At 37.6% G+C, this 18,469-nt stretch overlaps 1 protein-coding gene across 1 annotated transcript in view; it reads right to left on the bottom strand.

Moving 5' to 3' along the window:
• LOC115232392 (serine protease 42) overlaps positions 1-18,469 on the bottom strand; it is an 87,583-nt gene that overhangs the window by 25,405 nt on the left and 43,709 nt on the right. Inside the window, exon 2 of the mRNA XM_029802249.2 lies at positions 13,889-14,066. Coding sequence (XP_029658109.2) covers positions 13,889-14,066 — 178 coding nt within the window. The remainder of the gene's footprint in view (positions 1-13,888; positions 14,067-18,469) is intronic.

The raw sequence follows: 18,469 nt of genomic DNA, 5'->3' as shown, positions 1-18,469 counted from the left end.
CCATATTTGGCCCAAATAGTCTACACGGTTTATGTTCATGATAACCAGACCCAAACTCTCACACCTAACCATACAATGTTATCCTAAAAATGAACAATCACATCATCAAAATCGCAAAGCTACGAAATAATTCAAAACGATGGTTAATTCAAAACGATGCTTAATTAAAAATGATGTAAATAAATAAGCTGTAAAACATTTTGACCCGCGTGCTAACGGTTTTACCAGCACGCTGCTCTAAATAATAATAATAATAATAATAATAATAATAATAATAATAATAATAATAATAATAATAATAGGAGTATAAATCAAGACATGACAGAGTTGGTCAATATCTTCATTGGATAATGTGTCAGTATTATAAAATCAAAACTGCTGACAAATGGTACGAGCACCACCCTGAGGCTGTAACTGAGGGAGGAAATGTAACGATTCTTTGAGACTTTCCAGTATGTACAGACCGGACCATCGAAGCAAATAAACTAGTTTTTGTTGTGAAAGACCAAAACAATAAAGTCTATTTCTTGATTGACACGAGCACACCTTGTGACCATAATATCTCGGCAAAAGAATTTGTTAAACTCAGAAAATTTAAAGATTTGCTAATCGAAATCGAAAGGATGTGGCATCTCAAGACACTTACAAAACCAATGATTTTAGGAGCACTTGGAATGATCAAAAAAGGAACTGAAAATTATTTAAGAATGATCCCTGGCTTAACATCCATACAGGAAATGCAAAAGATTGTCTTAACTGGTACGTCACACGTATCGAGAAGAGTATTGTTGCTGTGAATTTTCTTCCCTTCCCCTCTTTATTTTTTATGTTTTCCTTTTTCTCTCTGTCTTCCCTCTTTCTCTATCACATGACTTTGTAAATTAACAATCTTGGGGTGTTTATTTTAATGACCTACTAATGTATACACAGCGTTTCTCTGCCCTAGGTGTCACGAAGACACTCGGCAAGAAATGGAAACAGAATAGAAAGAAAAGGATAATGAAAATAATAATAGTAATAATAATAGTAGTAGTAGTAGTAGTAGTAGTAGTAGTAGTAGTAGTAGTAGTAGTAGTAGTAGTAGTAGTAGTAATGATCCTTTCTACTAAAGACACAAGGCCTGAAATTTGGAGGAAGGGGACTAGTCGATTACATCGATCCCAGTGCGTAACTGGTACTTAATTTATTGACCCCGAAAGGATGAAAGGCAAAGAGGAACTCGGCGGAATTTGAACTCAGAATGTAGCGACGGGCGAAATACCGCTGAGCATTTCGCCAGCGTGCCAAAGGTTCCGCCAGCTCGCTGCCTTTTATAATAATAATAATAATAATAATAATAATAATAATAATAATAATAATAATAATAAGCTGCCCAGTCCTGGCTAAGAAGGAATATATTCACAGACATGACAGAGTTGGAACCTACATACATTGGAAGCTATGCCAACATTATGGAATAACAACAGAAAAAAGATGGTATAGGCACACACCAGAAAAGGTCACAGAAAACGAGAAAGCAACCATACTCTGGGATATGCCGATACACACAGATAGAGAAATTAAGGCCAACAGACCAGATATAGTTGTCAGAGATCATGAAGAAAAAAATGCTTTCTAATTGATGTATCAATACCGGCAGATGACAACGTGTCTCTAAAAGAAATGGAGAAACTCTCAAAATACAAAGACCTGGAAATAGAGGTAACTAGAATGTGGAATCTGAAAACAGAAACAATTCCTATCATAGTAGGTGCATTAGGCATGATAAAAAAATATTCAGACAAATACATAACAAAACACCAGGACTTACAAACACATATAACATACAGAAAATTGCACTACTAGGCACTGCACACATCCTACGCAGAACACTTTCCATACAATAACCATCAGAGCATCACAACAAATCACAGCACATACCCAAGGCACACAGAGCTGCGCTCGGTAGTGAAGTGAAAGCACGCTATAAAAATAAAACTACTGAATAATAATAATAATAATCTTTTCTACTATAGGCACAAGGTCTGAAATTTGTGGAGACAAGACGATTACATCGATCCCAGTGTTTTACTGGTACTTAACTTATAGACTCCGAAAGGATAAAAGACAAAATCGACCTCGGCGGAATTTGAACTCAGAAGGTGAAGACAGACGAAATACACCTAAACATTTCGCCCGGCGTGCTAACGATTCTCCCAGCTCACCGCTTCAATAATAGTAATCAACAACAACAACAACAACAACAAGAGCACTCAGAGAGCGCAAACATCTGCCAAGGCAGCACCAACGTCCTCTCAACAATTAGCCAGAGATGATTTTTAAAATGAGAATATCTGAAATAAACTCGACTGCTCTCACAAACGAGAATTCTAACAATACTTAAGTAAAAAACCCGGAAAAATAATCCAGAATCCTTGTCCGGTACCTGATCAATCCCAGTGGTAGTCATAGAATGTGAAGGTGGCTGTAGAAAGTTCAGTAACAGTCATAAATAGTTTATTCTTATCTAATACAAGCCAAAGTTAACAAATTCACCATTCAAAATACTTTCAAAGGCGGAGGTAATAATAAGTTCTACTCAGGAATTTTTAAATGAATAGCATGAGACCTTTTGGTTTTCTCTTCATTTAAATTCCGGCCTTCCTTTAATATTCCTGTTGTATTAGATCGATGTATAGATGTATGTATATATGTAAGTATACTGTAAAGTGTTAATATGTATGAATAATATATTATATATGATAAAAATATGCTATTTAATTTCTGAACGGTTTTGCTGCCGTTTGTTTATGTAGTTTGATGTCTTTATCCATTAGTTTCTACTAAGACAGAGACGCGAGTAAAATTAATAATAAAGAAATGAAAATAAAACTTTGGAAACAGCCTAAAGGGAGATAATTGGGAAAGACTTGAAAGTCAACGTAAGATCGTAATCTTGTAAAGTAAATATAACAAATAATCCAGAATTCTTGTCCGGTACCGGATCAATCCCAAAATCTAATCAGTTCGTGCCAGTTACGAGGCTAAACATCTCTGAAAGTTTCATCCGAATTCATCCAGCAGTTCTTGAGATATCTTGTCCACGGACAACAAACAAATAAGCAATCACGACTGAAAACAATACCTCCGCCTTCGCTAAGGCGGAGGTAATAACAATCCTTTCCACCAAAGTCACAGAGCCGAAATTTGGGGTGAGGAGGGCTAGCCAATCATAGGGACCCCAGTGTTTAACTGGTACTTAATTTATCGACCTCGGGGCAAATAATGTAGTTAACCAAAACAAAGAAACGTTGAGATCACAAGAGAAAAAGTTGAAAAATGTCTTGAAAAGGATGTCAAACTGGATATATCCTGGACCAGATTTGGTCAAGGGATTTTGGCTAAAAATTTTCACCTCAATTCACGACAGAATGTTATACTGACATAGGTGCTGTTCCCGAATGGATGACGAAAGGCAGTGTGTGTTGAGAGTGAAAGACCAAAAAGAAGGAAATATAAGTAACTATCGACAAATAGCTTATCTTCAACTGATGTGGAAGTTGTTGATAGTTGTTATTGCAAAGGATATGTATAGATATCTCGAGGAGGGTGGTCTACTGCCAGAGGAGCAAAACTGGTGTAGAAAAGGTTCCAGAAGGACAAACGACCTATTAAATATAGATCAACATGCCTTCCGAGAAGTCAAAAGCAGAAAGAAAAACTTAGCAACAACATGGATTGATTACCATATTGTAGTGTGCTACGAGGGGCGTTCAATAAGTAATGCCTCTGACCCACTTGCAGTTGTTTGATCTAGCTGAAATTTTGCATGTGCAATTATTCATATCTCCATAGATGAAGTGGTAAATTACAGCTCTGAATTAATTGTGGTTTCTGATTTACAGGTGTTTGAACTGAGTCAAGTGTGAAATGGAGCCTGTTGAGTGTCGGGCAGTGATCCGCTTTTTATATTTGAAAGGACGCACACCACGGGAGACTTTTGATGAAATGAAAGTAACTTATGGTGATGATGCCCCATCATATGACCTTGTAAAACGCTGGCATTGTGAATTCAAACACGGTCGGAACTCTGTGGAAACAGCTCCCAGATCTGGTCGCCCCCTACTGCTATTGATGAGGCATCTGTCCATCAAGTTCAGGCTGCCATTTTGGAAGATCGACGCATAACTATTCGCCAAATAGCCCATGAGGTCAAGATTAGTACCGGGTCTGTGGAAACCAATCATTCATGACCATTTGCGTATGCAAAAGGTGTCTGCCATATGGATTCCCAGGTTGCTCACACCTTTCCGGAAGCAAAAACGCGTCGAGTGCTCGAGGACGAATTTGGAGATGTGCCAAGAAGATGAGTCAAAATTTTTCAAAAGACTGATTACACAGGATGAAACCTGGGTCCATCACTATGATCCAGAGACAAAAGCCCAGTAAATGCAGTGGAAGCACCGTGACTCACCTCCTCCAAAGAAGGCAAGGGTGCAGCCCTCAGCTAGCAAGGTCATGCTCACAGTCTTCTGGGACCAGGATGGAGTAGTGATGACAGATTTCCTGGCAAAGGGTACCACAATTACAGGAGCCTATTATGCTTCACTTTTGATGAAATTAAGAGAAGCTATCAAAATCAAGAGGCGGGGCAAGATCAGCAAAGGCATCTTCCTCCTGCAGGACAACGCTCCGGTCCACAACTCGATGGTCGCCAGATCAGAAGCACAGGCGTGCGGCTATGAACTCCTCCCCCATGCCCCAACTCTCTTGACCTTGCACCCTCGGATTTTCACCTCTTCCCAGCCATGAAGTTGTTTTTGAAAGGAAAGCGTTTCCCAGATGATGCTGCCTTGATTTCTGAAGTCACGTCGTGGTTGGAGGACCAAGCTGGGGTCTTCTACAAAAACGGTCTCCAGAGCTGCATCAAACAATGGGAGAAATGCGTAACTCTGGGTGGTTTCTAGGTAGAAAAAGACTAATAACTGTGCCAAGTGTCGTTGCTCTACTGCTATGGGAAGTGGGTCAGGGGCATTACTTATTGAACGCCCCTCGTACACTCATGGACCCAAGAATGTCTCACTATATTTGGGACGAAAGAGAATGTGATTCAGTTCTTACAAAACAGTATGCTAAAACGGAAAACTGTTCTAACATCTAGTCAAGATGAGTTGACTGAAGTCAGCATAAGTAGAGGAATATTCTCGTGGTTGGTCTCATCCTTCTAAGATTGACCTTGAGAGAGACTAAATTATGCAACAAATTTAGCAGTGGTGAAGAAATAAACTATCCCCTGTTTATGGACGGCCTGGAATTATTTGCCAAATGTGAGGAAGAACTAGATTCATTTGTTGCAAGTGACGACATTGGTATGAAGTTTGGAATTGATAAGTGTGCGATGCTAGTAATAAAGAGAGGAAACTCAGAAATTTAGAAAAATTTTGAGATTTATTGTCCCGATAATAGTATGTAATAGCTATATACTACTACTACCACTACTAATGGTTTCAAATTTTGCCACAAGGGCAGCAATCTTGGGGGAAGGGATGAGTCGATTACATCGACCCCAGTGTTCAACTGATACTTATTTTATCGACCCGAATGGATAAAAGGCAAAGTCGACCGCAGCGGATTTTGAACTCAGAACGTAGTGACGAACGAAATACCGCTTAGCATTTCATCCAGCGCGCTAACGATTCTGCCAGCTCGCCGCCTTAAATAATAATAATAATAATAATAATAATAATAATAATAATAATAATGATGATGATGATGATAATAATAATAATAATAATAATAATAATTATCATTAAGGCGGCGAAATGGTAGAAACATTATCACGCCGAGCGAAATGCTGAACTGTATTTCGTCTACCGTTACGTTCTGAGTTCAAATTCCGCCGAGGTCGACTTTGCCTTTCATCCTTTCGGGGTCGATAAATTAAGTACCAGTTATGCACTGGGATCGATGTAATCGACTTAATCCGTTTGTCTGTCCTTGTTTGTCCTCCTTGTGGGTAGTAAAGAAATAGGTATTTTGTCCGTCGCTACGTTCTGAGTTCAAATTCCGCCGAGGTTGACTTTGCCTTTCATCATTTCAGGGTCGATGAATTAAGTACCAGTGATACATTGGGATCAATGTAATGAACTCATCCTCTCTCCCAAAATAGCTGCCCTTGTGGAAAAATTTGAAGCCTTTGTTATTATTATTATTATTATTATTATTATTATTATTACTATTATTATTGAGTGAGAGAGCAGTGCATGCCAACAAAGTAACGCTGGGATACAAATATACGCAGCCCAATATACATATCATGACAATCCATCTGATTAGAGTACAGCAGGCACATGCATCACAAAAGTGCGCAGGATGGTGACTTCATATCAAGATAAACAGCGCATGGCTTTGCAGATGGGGCCCAGTTAGAATTTTCTTCAGGTCCAGTAGCCTATCTCACTCAAAAAGCTCGTGAATGACGGTTGGTTAAAGCTGAAGTAAAGCTCCTCCTCCTCCTCCTCCTGCTCCCCCTACTCCTGCTCCTCCTCTTTTGCGTTATCATAAGCAGAGATTATATTTAAAACGGCATAGTATTGTGAACGGACCAAATGAAAGAAATTTCGATGCTGTAGAAGATTAAAAGACCAAGATTAAATAGCTAGAAATAGAAAAAGACAGATTTCTGGTGTCTATGAATTTCGTATTGGTTACTAAAACTAGCAGTAGCAGCTACAACTCCAAGTTACCTCAACTACTACTACTACTACTACTACTACTACTACTGCTGCTGCTGCTACTAAATCACGGCGATAGCTGCCGCTGCCGCTGCTCCCCTCGTTAACAATGAGGCAGCCTCTACATCGGGGATCCTCACACTTTTTCAACTACCACCCTTTTTCTATTAATAATACATTTTCAACGTCCATCTTACTACGAGTCAACTCCTCTCTTTTAAACGTACATACAAAACGCGTAAGTAAATTGTCCTAAAAATAATGAAATTAAAAATTGCAATAATAACCGGAAGTAACGACAGTGACATCCTATAATTTTCTGTAAACAATGTATGTGACATAACCAATTTATAGAACGTGCATAATTTCTGTTGTGTCTGGGGAGAGTCAATCTCTTTTAGTACCTTATTATTTAACACACTCACCGGTAAAATTTCCACTTATTTCGTCTTTTGATTTTCCTAAAATTTTCGTTGCGTCTTGCTACCTTTTCAATAGTCTTGAGTCAAGACTATTGAGAAGGTTGCAAGACGCAACGAAAATTTTAGGAAAATAAAAAGACGAAATAAGTGGAAATTTTACCGGTGAGTGTGTTAAATAATAAAGTACTAAAAGAGAATGACTCTCCCCAGACACAACAGAATATGCTTCAACACACGAACTCATATAAAGAATCTTGCAAACCAAATCCAAAAACGTTCATAATTTCGTTCTGCGGAAAGTCTCTTACCCACATGTACATTAGTTGAATTACTCTTGACAGAGTCAAAAGGATATTTTTTCAAGAAAGGAATTGGCTCGTATAATCCGAGTGAATCACCAGGAACAACGCCACCGATTCCTGTCAATTCTCTCTCTACAGTTTATTAATCGTGCAGGATTATTGCATTGCTCATATATAACTGTGCTGGCTATTATGCATCGACATGCGAGGCAATAAATTGCCTGTTCAGTAGTATTCGTTACTGGGTATAGTATGTTGGAACAGTGTACCTCAACTGCTATTTCTGAAATACTTAACACATCACTAAAATGTATTCTGTAAATAGCATAATGATGGAGTTCTTTTTGTTCTTTCCATGAAATTTCATGTTATTATCGTCATTTCCGGTTTCTATCGCAATTTACCTTAATTTTATTTAGGAGAATTTACTGTCACTTTTTTACGACCGTAAATCGCACATGAACCTACACGTAATATCAAACTAGAGTAATTTGTTCCGGTACTAGTTTGATGCGAATGACTACGTACCAAAGCACCAACGTGCTATAAGGGAATATTTGACGCATTACTGCATAGTTATTAACCCAACCTTTAGCAAAAAGTTTTCAATAGGCGTAGGAGTGGCTGTTTGGTAAGTTGCTTGCTTACCAACCACATGGTTCCGGGTTCAGTCTCACTGTGTGGCACTTTGGGAAAATGTTTTCAACTATAGCCTCGGGCCAACCAAAGCCTTGTGAGTGATTTTGGTAGACGGAAACTGAAAGAAGCCCGTCGTATATATGTATATATATGTGTGTGAGTGTGTGTGTGTGTGTTTATGTGTCTGTGTTTGCCCCCCCCCACATCGTTTGACAACCGATGCTGGTGTGTTTACGTTTCCGTACTCAAAAGAGACCGATAGAATAAGTACTAGGCTTACAAAGAATAAGTCCTGGGGTCGATTTGCTCGACTAAAGGCGATGCTCCAGCATGGCTACAGTCAAATGACTGAAACAAGTAAAAGAGTAATTACTGCCCCTTTACTTTTACTAACACTATTTCAACACCCTCCCCAACCATTTTAATGTATATACATGTAATATCAAGCCATAAAACTTTAGTTCTGGATACTCTCTTTAAACGGGTGTCTATTTACCTTAGCACTAATTTGTTATAAACGAATATTTGACTCATTATCACTTAGTTATTGGACCTAACCATTACCTAAACTTAAGCACGTAGTTTTAGTGTTTCATATATAGCTCATCGCTGCCAGTTGATATCGTTATATTCCGATATATAATTGCCGTTGTTATTGTTATTGTCGTTGGTGTGATTCTGGTTAACAAGCAGTTTATCATATCATTGATCCTTTGCTTGTTTCAGTTATTGAACGGTGCATCCTTGAAAGGTTTTAGTTGAACGAATTGATCCCATTATTTACTTTTTAAAATCTGGTACTTATTCTATCAGTCTCTTTTCGAAGAATCGTTAACTTACGGGGACGTAAACAAACCACCACCTATTGTCAAGCAGTGGTGAGGAACAAGCACGAACACAAAGACACACACACACACACACGCATGTGTATATATACTTATACACATATCCCTCTCTCTTTATCCTCCTCTCTCTCTCTCTATTTATATATATATATATATATATATATATATATATATATATATAATATATATATATATATATATATATATAATTTAATATAATCTGAGTAATAACTTTATAGCGTGCTTTCCAAAGCTCCTCTATGGATATCGGCTACCATACGCTTTCATACATCAGGAATTCTACTTTTACTGGATATACATGTGGAAATCCGTTAATATCCTCAGAATTCATACAAAAGAATTTTAGTACGAGACGCTGAAGTGAACAGGTTTTAATCCAAATCACTACAATTGTTTCTGTGCATAATATAAGCTGGTAATTGCTGAGTGCTTCTCATATTGTACATATAACTACATTAATATTAGTCAATAATAGCTGTGTACCTCCACGTCTTAAGGTGAGTGTATGACTGAAAGCAGAGCTGTAGAGCGTGCTTGTTAACTACAAAATCATGTTTCCAAGACAAAGGCAAACTTATTTCTACAACTGACTAAATGCTCATGAGGGGAGCAGATAACAAATAAAATATTTAAAATGAATTATGAAAAATAAATACAGTTTATCCGGTTTTCTTTCTGAAACATTACTAGATGCCGTTGGCATATTGGAATGATCTCATCACCTGATGCTCTCTGAACAAGAACGGAGATAACATCAACATCAACACAATAAAACATGGTGCTATTTCACCTGTCAATTAAGGGGGTGGGGAAGCCACTCGGAGACTACTATTACAACATACGTTTTTCAAGTATTAAGGCTGTGAAGCATTAGAAACACAGAAGGATAATTATTAGACCAAGTTATAGGGAGAGAATATAGACAAACGATAAACGGATAGAAAACTGAAAAAAAACATGGCTGTATCTCGTCGGGTTGTATTTTACTATCGACTCCACTAAGGAGGAGTTTGTAGCAAAGTCATTTGTCGACTAACCCACTCACTGTACATGTAGACTTGAGTTTCTAATGATGAGTTCAGTTCTTGTTGTTGGTTTGAAAAAGAAATTTCAGAAGTTATAAACAGCAGCAGCAGGCTTGAACTTTGCCTTTTCAATTGTTGACAGTTAGGTAAATAACGTTAAACTATTTACTCACACCCACCCAACACAGATGGATTCTACTTATTTTGTATCTTACTTCAGTATTCCTCAATCTTGAAATTTAATCGGATACAATTTCTTTCTGTGTTTCATTTGTCAGTCTGAATTTCACTATAAAACATTTAACTGAGTTCACGTAGTCATTTCGCTCGCTATTATCAGCTACGTTTCTTATTTAAGGAGAAATATATAGCAAAAGACAGCAATATTAGCATGCGTGAAAGAAGGCGTTTGTTTTCCTCACCATTCGCTAAATGCACATATTTATTCATTTCAAGGGATGCGAAATCTATTTAAATCTTTTCTACCACCGTTATTAAAACACACACTCTCTGATGGTACCAAATTCTTCGGGCCAACAAGCAGCTTGAGGGAGACTGAGGTCTCGCACAATCCAGCACCTGTTCACCCCAAACCGGATCCTATTGCTACGTAGACAAATTTCTGTGCCAAAATTCTGCTACTTGTAAATCATCCTGTCAAACAATATCCAACAGGATGGAGAGATCACTTAGCGATTGTCCAAGGCAAGTTCAGCTTTCAGTCGACTCCTGTACAGACTGTGGAGAGATCATGGAATCTATTTGGCCACAAAAATAAAAGTGTGTGAGGAAGTAGTGTTTAATTCTCTTCTATATGGCTTTGAGACAGGAACATTCTACATGCGCCACATTAAATGGCTTGACTCTTTCCATTTTCTCTATCTTCGTCCAATTTGCTGCGTCAATTGGTAGGACAAAGTCCCCGACACAGAGATTTTTGCAAAATGTGACATTCTAGGTACAGAGAATTTCTTTACCAAAGTGCATCTGAGGTGGTTTGGCCATGTGGTTCGAATAGAAGACTCTCACCTAAAGCCACCCTCTATGATTAGCTTTGCTCTGTGCTAGGTACCAAGACTGCCCGCTGCTCCGATATGACATTATAATGACCTGCTTAAAAACCTGCATGATGAACCTGAAGGCATGGAGATAAATAGCACTGATTAGAACTCAGTGCAGAAGCTGTCACTACTACACCATCGCTGACTTCGAGGTACCCAGGATCAATACCCAGAAGGAGAACAAGAACCGGCTGCAGAGCCGAGCCCAGTCTACCCCTAAAATGATGGAGACCACAAAAGCGCCCTTGCAAATCCTGGATAGGTCAGAATTTCTACATGAAACGACACGGCAAAACACACACACACACACAAACACGCGCGCGCACACACACACACGCACACACACACATGCACGTGTGTGTGTGTGCGCGTGTGTGTGTTAAGGCACATGGCTTAGTGGTTAGGGTGTTGCACTCACGATTGCGAGACCGTGGGTTCGATTCAGAGTTCGATTCAAAGTACTTCATTTCATGTTGTTCTGCGATCATTTCGTCATCTGACATGTGGCACATGAGCACCTGTACAGATAATGTCGATTTGATGTAGGGAGTGAACTTATGTGTACAGAGGCATTTGATCACTACAAACAAATAATCTGTGTGGTTGCTCGTGTGTGTATGTTTGATACATTTCTGTGTGTATGTGTATTTATGATGTGTGTGCGTCTGTGTGTGCAAGTTTGTATGAATAGCGGAAGTAAATAGTACTGCTGACTTAAATAACGATCACTAGTCGTTCACCTAAAGTACATACACTTAATTGGAGTAATTTGTATGCATCTCTGAAGACTGGAATCTTGCATGAATTTTTACTCATGATCCTCGGTGACATTCCCAAACACCATACAGAACAATACTAAACAACTGGTATATTTGCATTTTCATAGCACGTTTTAAGTTCATATAAAATTTGATTCGTCTATTTACATTTATCTTCTATCATTGTCTCTGGTAAGAAGAGAAAGTTAATTGAACCTCTTATAAACGTCAGAGATTCTTTTATAATATGATGACAATGTGAAACGCCTGAGTAATATGTAAAGGAAGGGATGCATTTTGATCGAGATGTCGATGTCTGATAATTAGTATGACTACATAAGTAAGTAGAGTTTCATAGGAATGCAAGTTTGATCGAAAAGAGTTTCTGTTGATGAATCAAAGCTCTTAATTTCAGAGATAAAACATTCAAGCGTCAACTTTTGCATTTATTTACTGTTTTACTTTTTACTTTTCAGTTCGAAAATTGAGGTATAATGTTTTCTATTAGAGGTACAAGGCCTGAGATTTTGTAGGGAGGGATTAGTCGATTACATTGACCCAAATGCTCCACTGGTACTTATTTTATCGATCTCGAAAGGATACATGGCAAAGTCGACCTCAACGACATTTGAATTCAGAACGTAAAGTCGGAAGAAATACTGCTAAGCATTTTGTCCAGTGCAATAACAACTCTACCAGCTGGCAACCTTGGAATTAAAGAAAAATGACAACCAAATGAAAGAGATGGCTTCATGACTTGCAAATTCGTATCCTACTCAATACCGCGGCGATCATTTTATTTTTGAAACCATATTGATTTATATATTATTTTATTCTTGGCACCAAAAGAAGGTGGAAGGGAGAACTAGAATATTACTGGTACTTTATTTTATCGGCATCCGAAGGATAATCGACACAGTCAAACTTGGTGAGATTTAAATTCAGAACAATGTCAGATGGATGGCTGAATCAGTTGGGCATCAGACACAATAACCTACGGCATTTGGTTGCATCCTTTTATGCTCTGAGTTCAAATCCCTCCTACTTTCACTTTGCTTTTCATCCTGTAGATGTCAATGAAATAGATACCAATCAGTAATATAAGTATTGTGATCATAGTAATCGATAGGACTTTAATTAGACAGATGTGTTCCAATATAACCACAATCCAGTAACTGGAGCCAGTAAAAGATTGAAAGAAATATACTTTAATGAAAGTATTCAGTAAAGGATCTTGTGCTGTATTGTATCTGTCACCTCTTCCTCCCTAATATTGTTTGTTAATAAACGTTTCAATAATAAACATTTCGATAATGAGCGTTTTCATAATAAACATTCTTAAAATAATTTGTCAAGGTCTTTTTTTTTATATTTTCTTTGTATTTAACAACACAGTGGAGGCGCAATGGCCCAGTGGTTAGGGCAGCGAACTCGCAGTCGGAGGATCGCGGTTTCGATTCCCAGACCGGGCGTTGTATGTGTTTATTGAGCGAAAACACCTAAAAGCTCCACGAGGCTACGGCAGGGGGTGGTGGCGACCCCTGTTGTACTCTTTCGCCACAAATTTCTCTCACTCTCTCTTCCTGTTTCTTGAGTAACGCTGCGATGGACTGGCGTCCCGTTCAGCTGGGGGTGAGGGATATATACGCCACAGAAACCGGGAAACCAGGCCCATGAGCTTGGCTAGGCTTGGAAAGGGCGACGTTTTTATCGTTATTTACCACCACTATCGAAACTTTTATCAGTATACCAACATATTTTATTCTTGTTTCCTTGACACTAAAAGAATTGGTGTTGCGATTTCTGGGATCCATGTAATTACTAGAAATGTATAGCAACACTTATCCAAGTCTTTGCTGCATACATGTTTGGAGGAGGTGTGATTTATTACAGACTGCATAAATATCACCAAATCAGGGGCAACAATTTTGTTGTAATCTTGGACCTTCTTGAAGACATCGAGCATGAAATTTGTCACATAAAAGTTTAAGCAAACGTCTCTGTAGATAGAAGTAGATTGAACAGAATTTTGTTTTTGAAATTTCAAAAATAAAACACGCCCAATCTCAAACCTCGGAAAATAAATCGTAATATTTGCTTACCCTTCCACACAATGAGCAGCAGTGATTATCCACAGTGGATGAACTAGAACTCCTCCACATCTGTGCCACGGTTGACCAGCTGATATTATTTGTAACGACACTTGCCAAGGCCATCGTCCTGGCATGCTAGGTTGACCACCGATGATATATGCGGTGTTTAATATCTCTCCACAGCGTTCTGTTGATTAACAATAGTAATAATAATAATAATAATGATAATAATAATATTAACAATAACAAAAAACAATAATAATAATATAATGATAATAAAAAATAACAACAATAATAACGCTTCCTGTATTAATTACATGGGTTAATTAAAAAGATAGAAGACGATAAAGAATGAAGCAGTATAGTGTGAAATTTCTCTATTGTTTGTCACACGGGTATCGAATAAAAGGAACGTTACTGAGATAAAGTGCCACAAAAATAGAATGGAGAGGAAGAAAAAAATGGAATGTGATGAGGTATGAATAGAATACCAATAAGTTATGATAATACGGTGATTTTTATACAAGAAGACGTCCAACTAGGGCCAGTGAAGGAATACCACAGATCCAGGATCACCCTGACCACTAAAGACAAATACTTTTGCATAAATGTCACTCTGATCTTCTGGAGCATGCTGAGAGCAGGCACATATACTCCTACCAATCCTACTATTGTCATCATTGTAAATAAAACACTATCCTGGAGGAGAAGATCTCCTTCTTTGCCCTCATCTTCCTTTCCAATTGGAGTTTGAAAAAGTTGATGAGTGTTTGACTGAAGAGCTAAGTGTCTATCTTCAGCTGAAAACAAACATGGAAAACAATATAAAAATATATAAATAACTATTTGTATCGAAAATTTCCAAAAGCAAGAGGAAGAGAACTCCATATAAATAACTATTTGTATCGAAAATTTCCAAAAGCAAGAGCAAGAGAACTCCATTAAAAATCTGGATAGCTCTGACTATCCAACAAATGTGTTCTCTTTCACTGTTTAGTCCATGGTCAACGGTCTCATTAGCTATGCATGCTAAGCACTCTATGGATAAATTTCAACAGGTAAATTAAACCTTCAGTTTATGGCTGTCTCTGGCTGCCTCATCAATCTTACTTCGGTCTTTGGGTATATGAAAAAGAGGAATAAAAGAGTGGGTGGTACTGTCAAATTCTTAAATTTAGTTTTTCAAACTTTTATACCAGCAACGTATACTGTAATTGTTTGGCATTTAAAGGTCCTCTGAGAGGCAGTTGTATAACCAAAGTTCCTTTGAAAATTTTAATAGTATCAAGTTACATTTCTTTTAAAACAATCAGATGAGACATCTATAAAAGGTCACAGAAAAACATCGAATCTTTGTATAATCACAAAGGCGGTACAAATGCTGAAACGGCGCTCCAACATGGACTTAGGCGGGATCGCTAAAGCACAAATGAAGACATAATCATGCTCACACACATACAATCATGTATGTATGTATGTATGTATGTATGTATGTATGTATGTATGTATGTATGTATGAGTGTTAAACTCTGTCTGTATGTCTATCCATCCAACCATCCATCCATCCATCCATCCATCCATCTATCTATCTATCTATCTATCTATCTATCTATCTATCTATCTATCTATCTATCTATCTATCTATCTATCTATCTATCTATCTATCTATCTATCTATCTATCTATCTATCTATCTATCTATCTATATATCTATCTAAATTAAGCAAACCTTCGTCAATAATGAATGCGCGAATACGTTTGTAGACCAAGTTGCAGAACAATGAAAACACAAATTCAGATTCACAGAAATAAAATAAATACATCTAGTAACATAGAAAAACAAACGATATATGTATTATGCTACTTGAAACATGTATTAGGCACAAACGCAAAATGCTAAGATTTAGAATTACAGAGGAGTCACGCTAAAAGTAAGTAATTTCTTAGGGGATACCACTAACTTACTTAAGTCGATACGATGTTTCTACAAAAAAATTATAATTACAAACATTATTAACAACTTGCTCAATTACAACCCGAAGAACTTCGAAATTTTTTTGAAAAGAAAGAAATGGAAAATACGGAATACTATAATAAGGAAGAAGTGGTTTTACTGAAGAAATAAAATACTATCAAAATGCACTAACTTTCCAGTTAAATCACAGGTAAAGAAAAACAGAATAGTATAATTCCCCTTACAATAAATAAGTCAAATTTCTCATCGTTAGGACATTTTAAAACGCCCTACTATAAAATATTTGAATAACATAAAAATATCCTAATCAACTGCCTACAATTTTTCACAAGCGGTCGCATTGCCAAGCCAATGAAAACTAAATCTCAGAAAAATCATACAAAATATACACCGTCGCAACTATAAATGAGACAGAAAAAGACATGCCAACGTTGTTCTACAGAATGTTATGAAATCACATTTTCCAAATGAATATTAATAAATAGATATTCTGAACTTTTTGCAGATATTGGGTGTATAGAAACTGAAATATTAACCTATTATTCTCACCAATAACTAATCTTCCTCCTACATAGCACAAGATAATCCTTTAGTCAGTTAATACTCGGAGGCTGTAGAATATCGGAATTTAGTCACGCATTGTCAACCTGCATAAAAGTACAGTCCTATATTTTACAAGAAACTCAAGGAAGATTCTTGAGATTCAAGGTGACTTGTTGCTATCTAACGTCAAGAAAACATCCCCGCAAAATAATATAACATGTAACAACTCCAGCAGCAGCAATAACAACATCAACAACAACATCCACAGTCAGTAACTGAGGGACCAAATCTTACCATCCTATGTGATTATGATAACCAGCCAGACATCGTCATCATTATTTCTTTTAACAAAACTGAAATTACATCATTAAAACGTATAAGGAAACAAAGTTATGATGCATGAAATATTCGCACCCCACTATTTTTTTACCTTAAATTCCTATATAATCGTAATGCAACTCATCTGAAAAATGTTTGTAGAAAACTTCTTCCTGAACATACTGAGGCAGTGAGTGCTATTAGACGAATAAAGAAAATAAGGAAAATTGGACGTAACTTAGAAAAATTATACAAATTGGAATACAAATTTGTAAATAGCATTAAATAACCAGCAGGAAACCTCCCGGAGAGCAGTATTTTTGCCACTCAAAGCAATAAACGTAGTGTGGGGCAAAAACTTACAGGTTGAGATAGGTAAAAAAAATTAGCATAAAAAATGAAACACAGGTTCTACGAGTAGACAAGCGTCGTTGCTCAGAGGATTTCAAGTAGCTAGACGAAATGCTTAGGGTTAGGTTAAGGTTAGCTGAGTTCAAATTGCACCGTGGTCTACTTTGCCTTTCATCCATTCGGGGTTGATAAAATAAGTACTAGTTGATCACTGGGGTTGATGTAATCGACTCATTCCCTCCTCCAAAATGGCTGTCCTTGTGGCAAAATTTGAAACCATTATTATTATTATTGAGTGAGAGAGCAGTGCATGCCATCAAAGTGACACTGGGGTAAAATATACGAAGCCCAATATACCCATCATGACTACCCGTCTGATAAGGGTACACCAGGCACATGCATCACAACCATATGTGCGCGACATGGTGATCTCATATCAAGATAAACAGCACATGACCTTGCAGGTGGGGCCCAGTTAGAATTTTCTTCAGGTGAGTAGCCCATCCCGCTCAAAAGGTCCCTGAATAAGGGTTGTTTAAGGATGTTGAAAGAACCACCCATGTTTCCAGAGGTGAATTATTCAAACCCCAAAGAATCCCTCTCAACACATGGCTATGATGCTCCCCCACTACTTCTGCTCGTGATCAGAGATGCACATTTCAGCAGCCACTAAGGGACATGCTCAACTGGTTAAGGTCAAACAACTGACAAGCAAATCTGTGGTATTGAGCAGAATATTTGCTGTAGCCCATCTTTTATACCAAGACAAAACAATGTACCTGATGACATATCCAATCAGTTAAGATCAGAAGCCATGAGAGCCACTGCCTGGTACTGCATTATTATTATTATTATATTATTATTATTATTATTATTATTATTATTATTATTATTAGCGAGGTAGATTTTGTCTTTCATCCTTTCGCGGTAGATTAATTAAGTACCAGTGAAACACTGGGGTCGATGTAATTGACCTTTCCCTCCTCGAAAATTTCAGGCCTTTTTCCTATAGTAGAAAGGATTATTATTATTATTATCAGCACGCCGGGTAAAATGTTTAGCGGTATTTCGTTCGGCGCTACGTTCTGAGTTCAAATTCTGCCGAGGTCGACATGCCTTTCATCTTTTTGGAGTCGATTAAATAAGTACCAGTTACGCACTGGGGTCGATATAATCGACTTAATCCGTTTGTCTGTCATTGTTTGCCCTCTCTGTGTTTAGCCCCTTGTGGGTAGTAAAGAAATAGGTATTTCGTCTGTCGCTACGTTCTGAGTTCAAATTCCGCCGAGGTCGACTTTGCCTTTCATCCTTTCGGGGTCGATAAATTAAGTACCAGTTACGCACTGGGGTCGATATAATCGACTTAATCCGTTTGTCTGTCCTTGTTTGCCCTCTCTGTGTTTA

This window comes from Octopus sinensis, linkage group LG2, assembly GCF_006345805.1.
Source record: "Octopus sinensis linkage group LG2, ASM634580v1, whole genome shotgun sequence".
Lineage (NCBI taxonomy): Eukaryota > Metazoa > Mollusca > Cephalopoda > Octopoda > Octopodidae > Octopus > Octopus sinensis.
The sequence above is the reverse complement of the archived record's forward strand: the minus strand, read 5'-3'. Positions and strand labels throughout refer to the sequence as shown.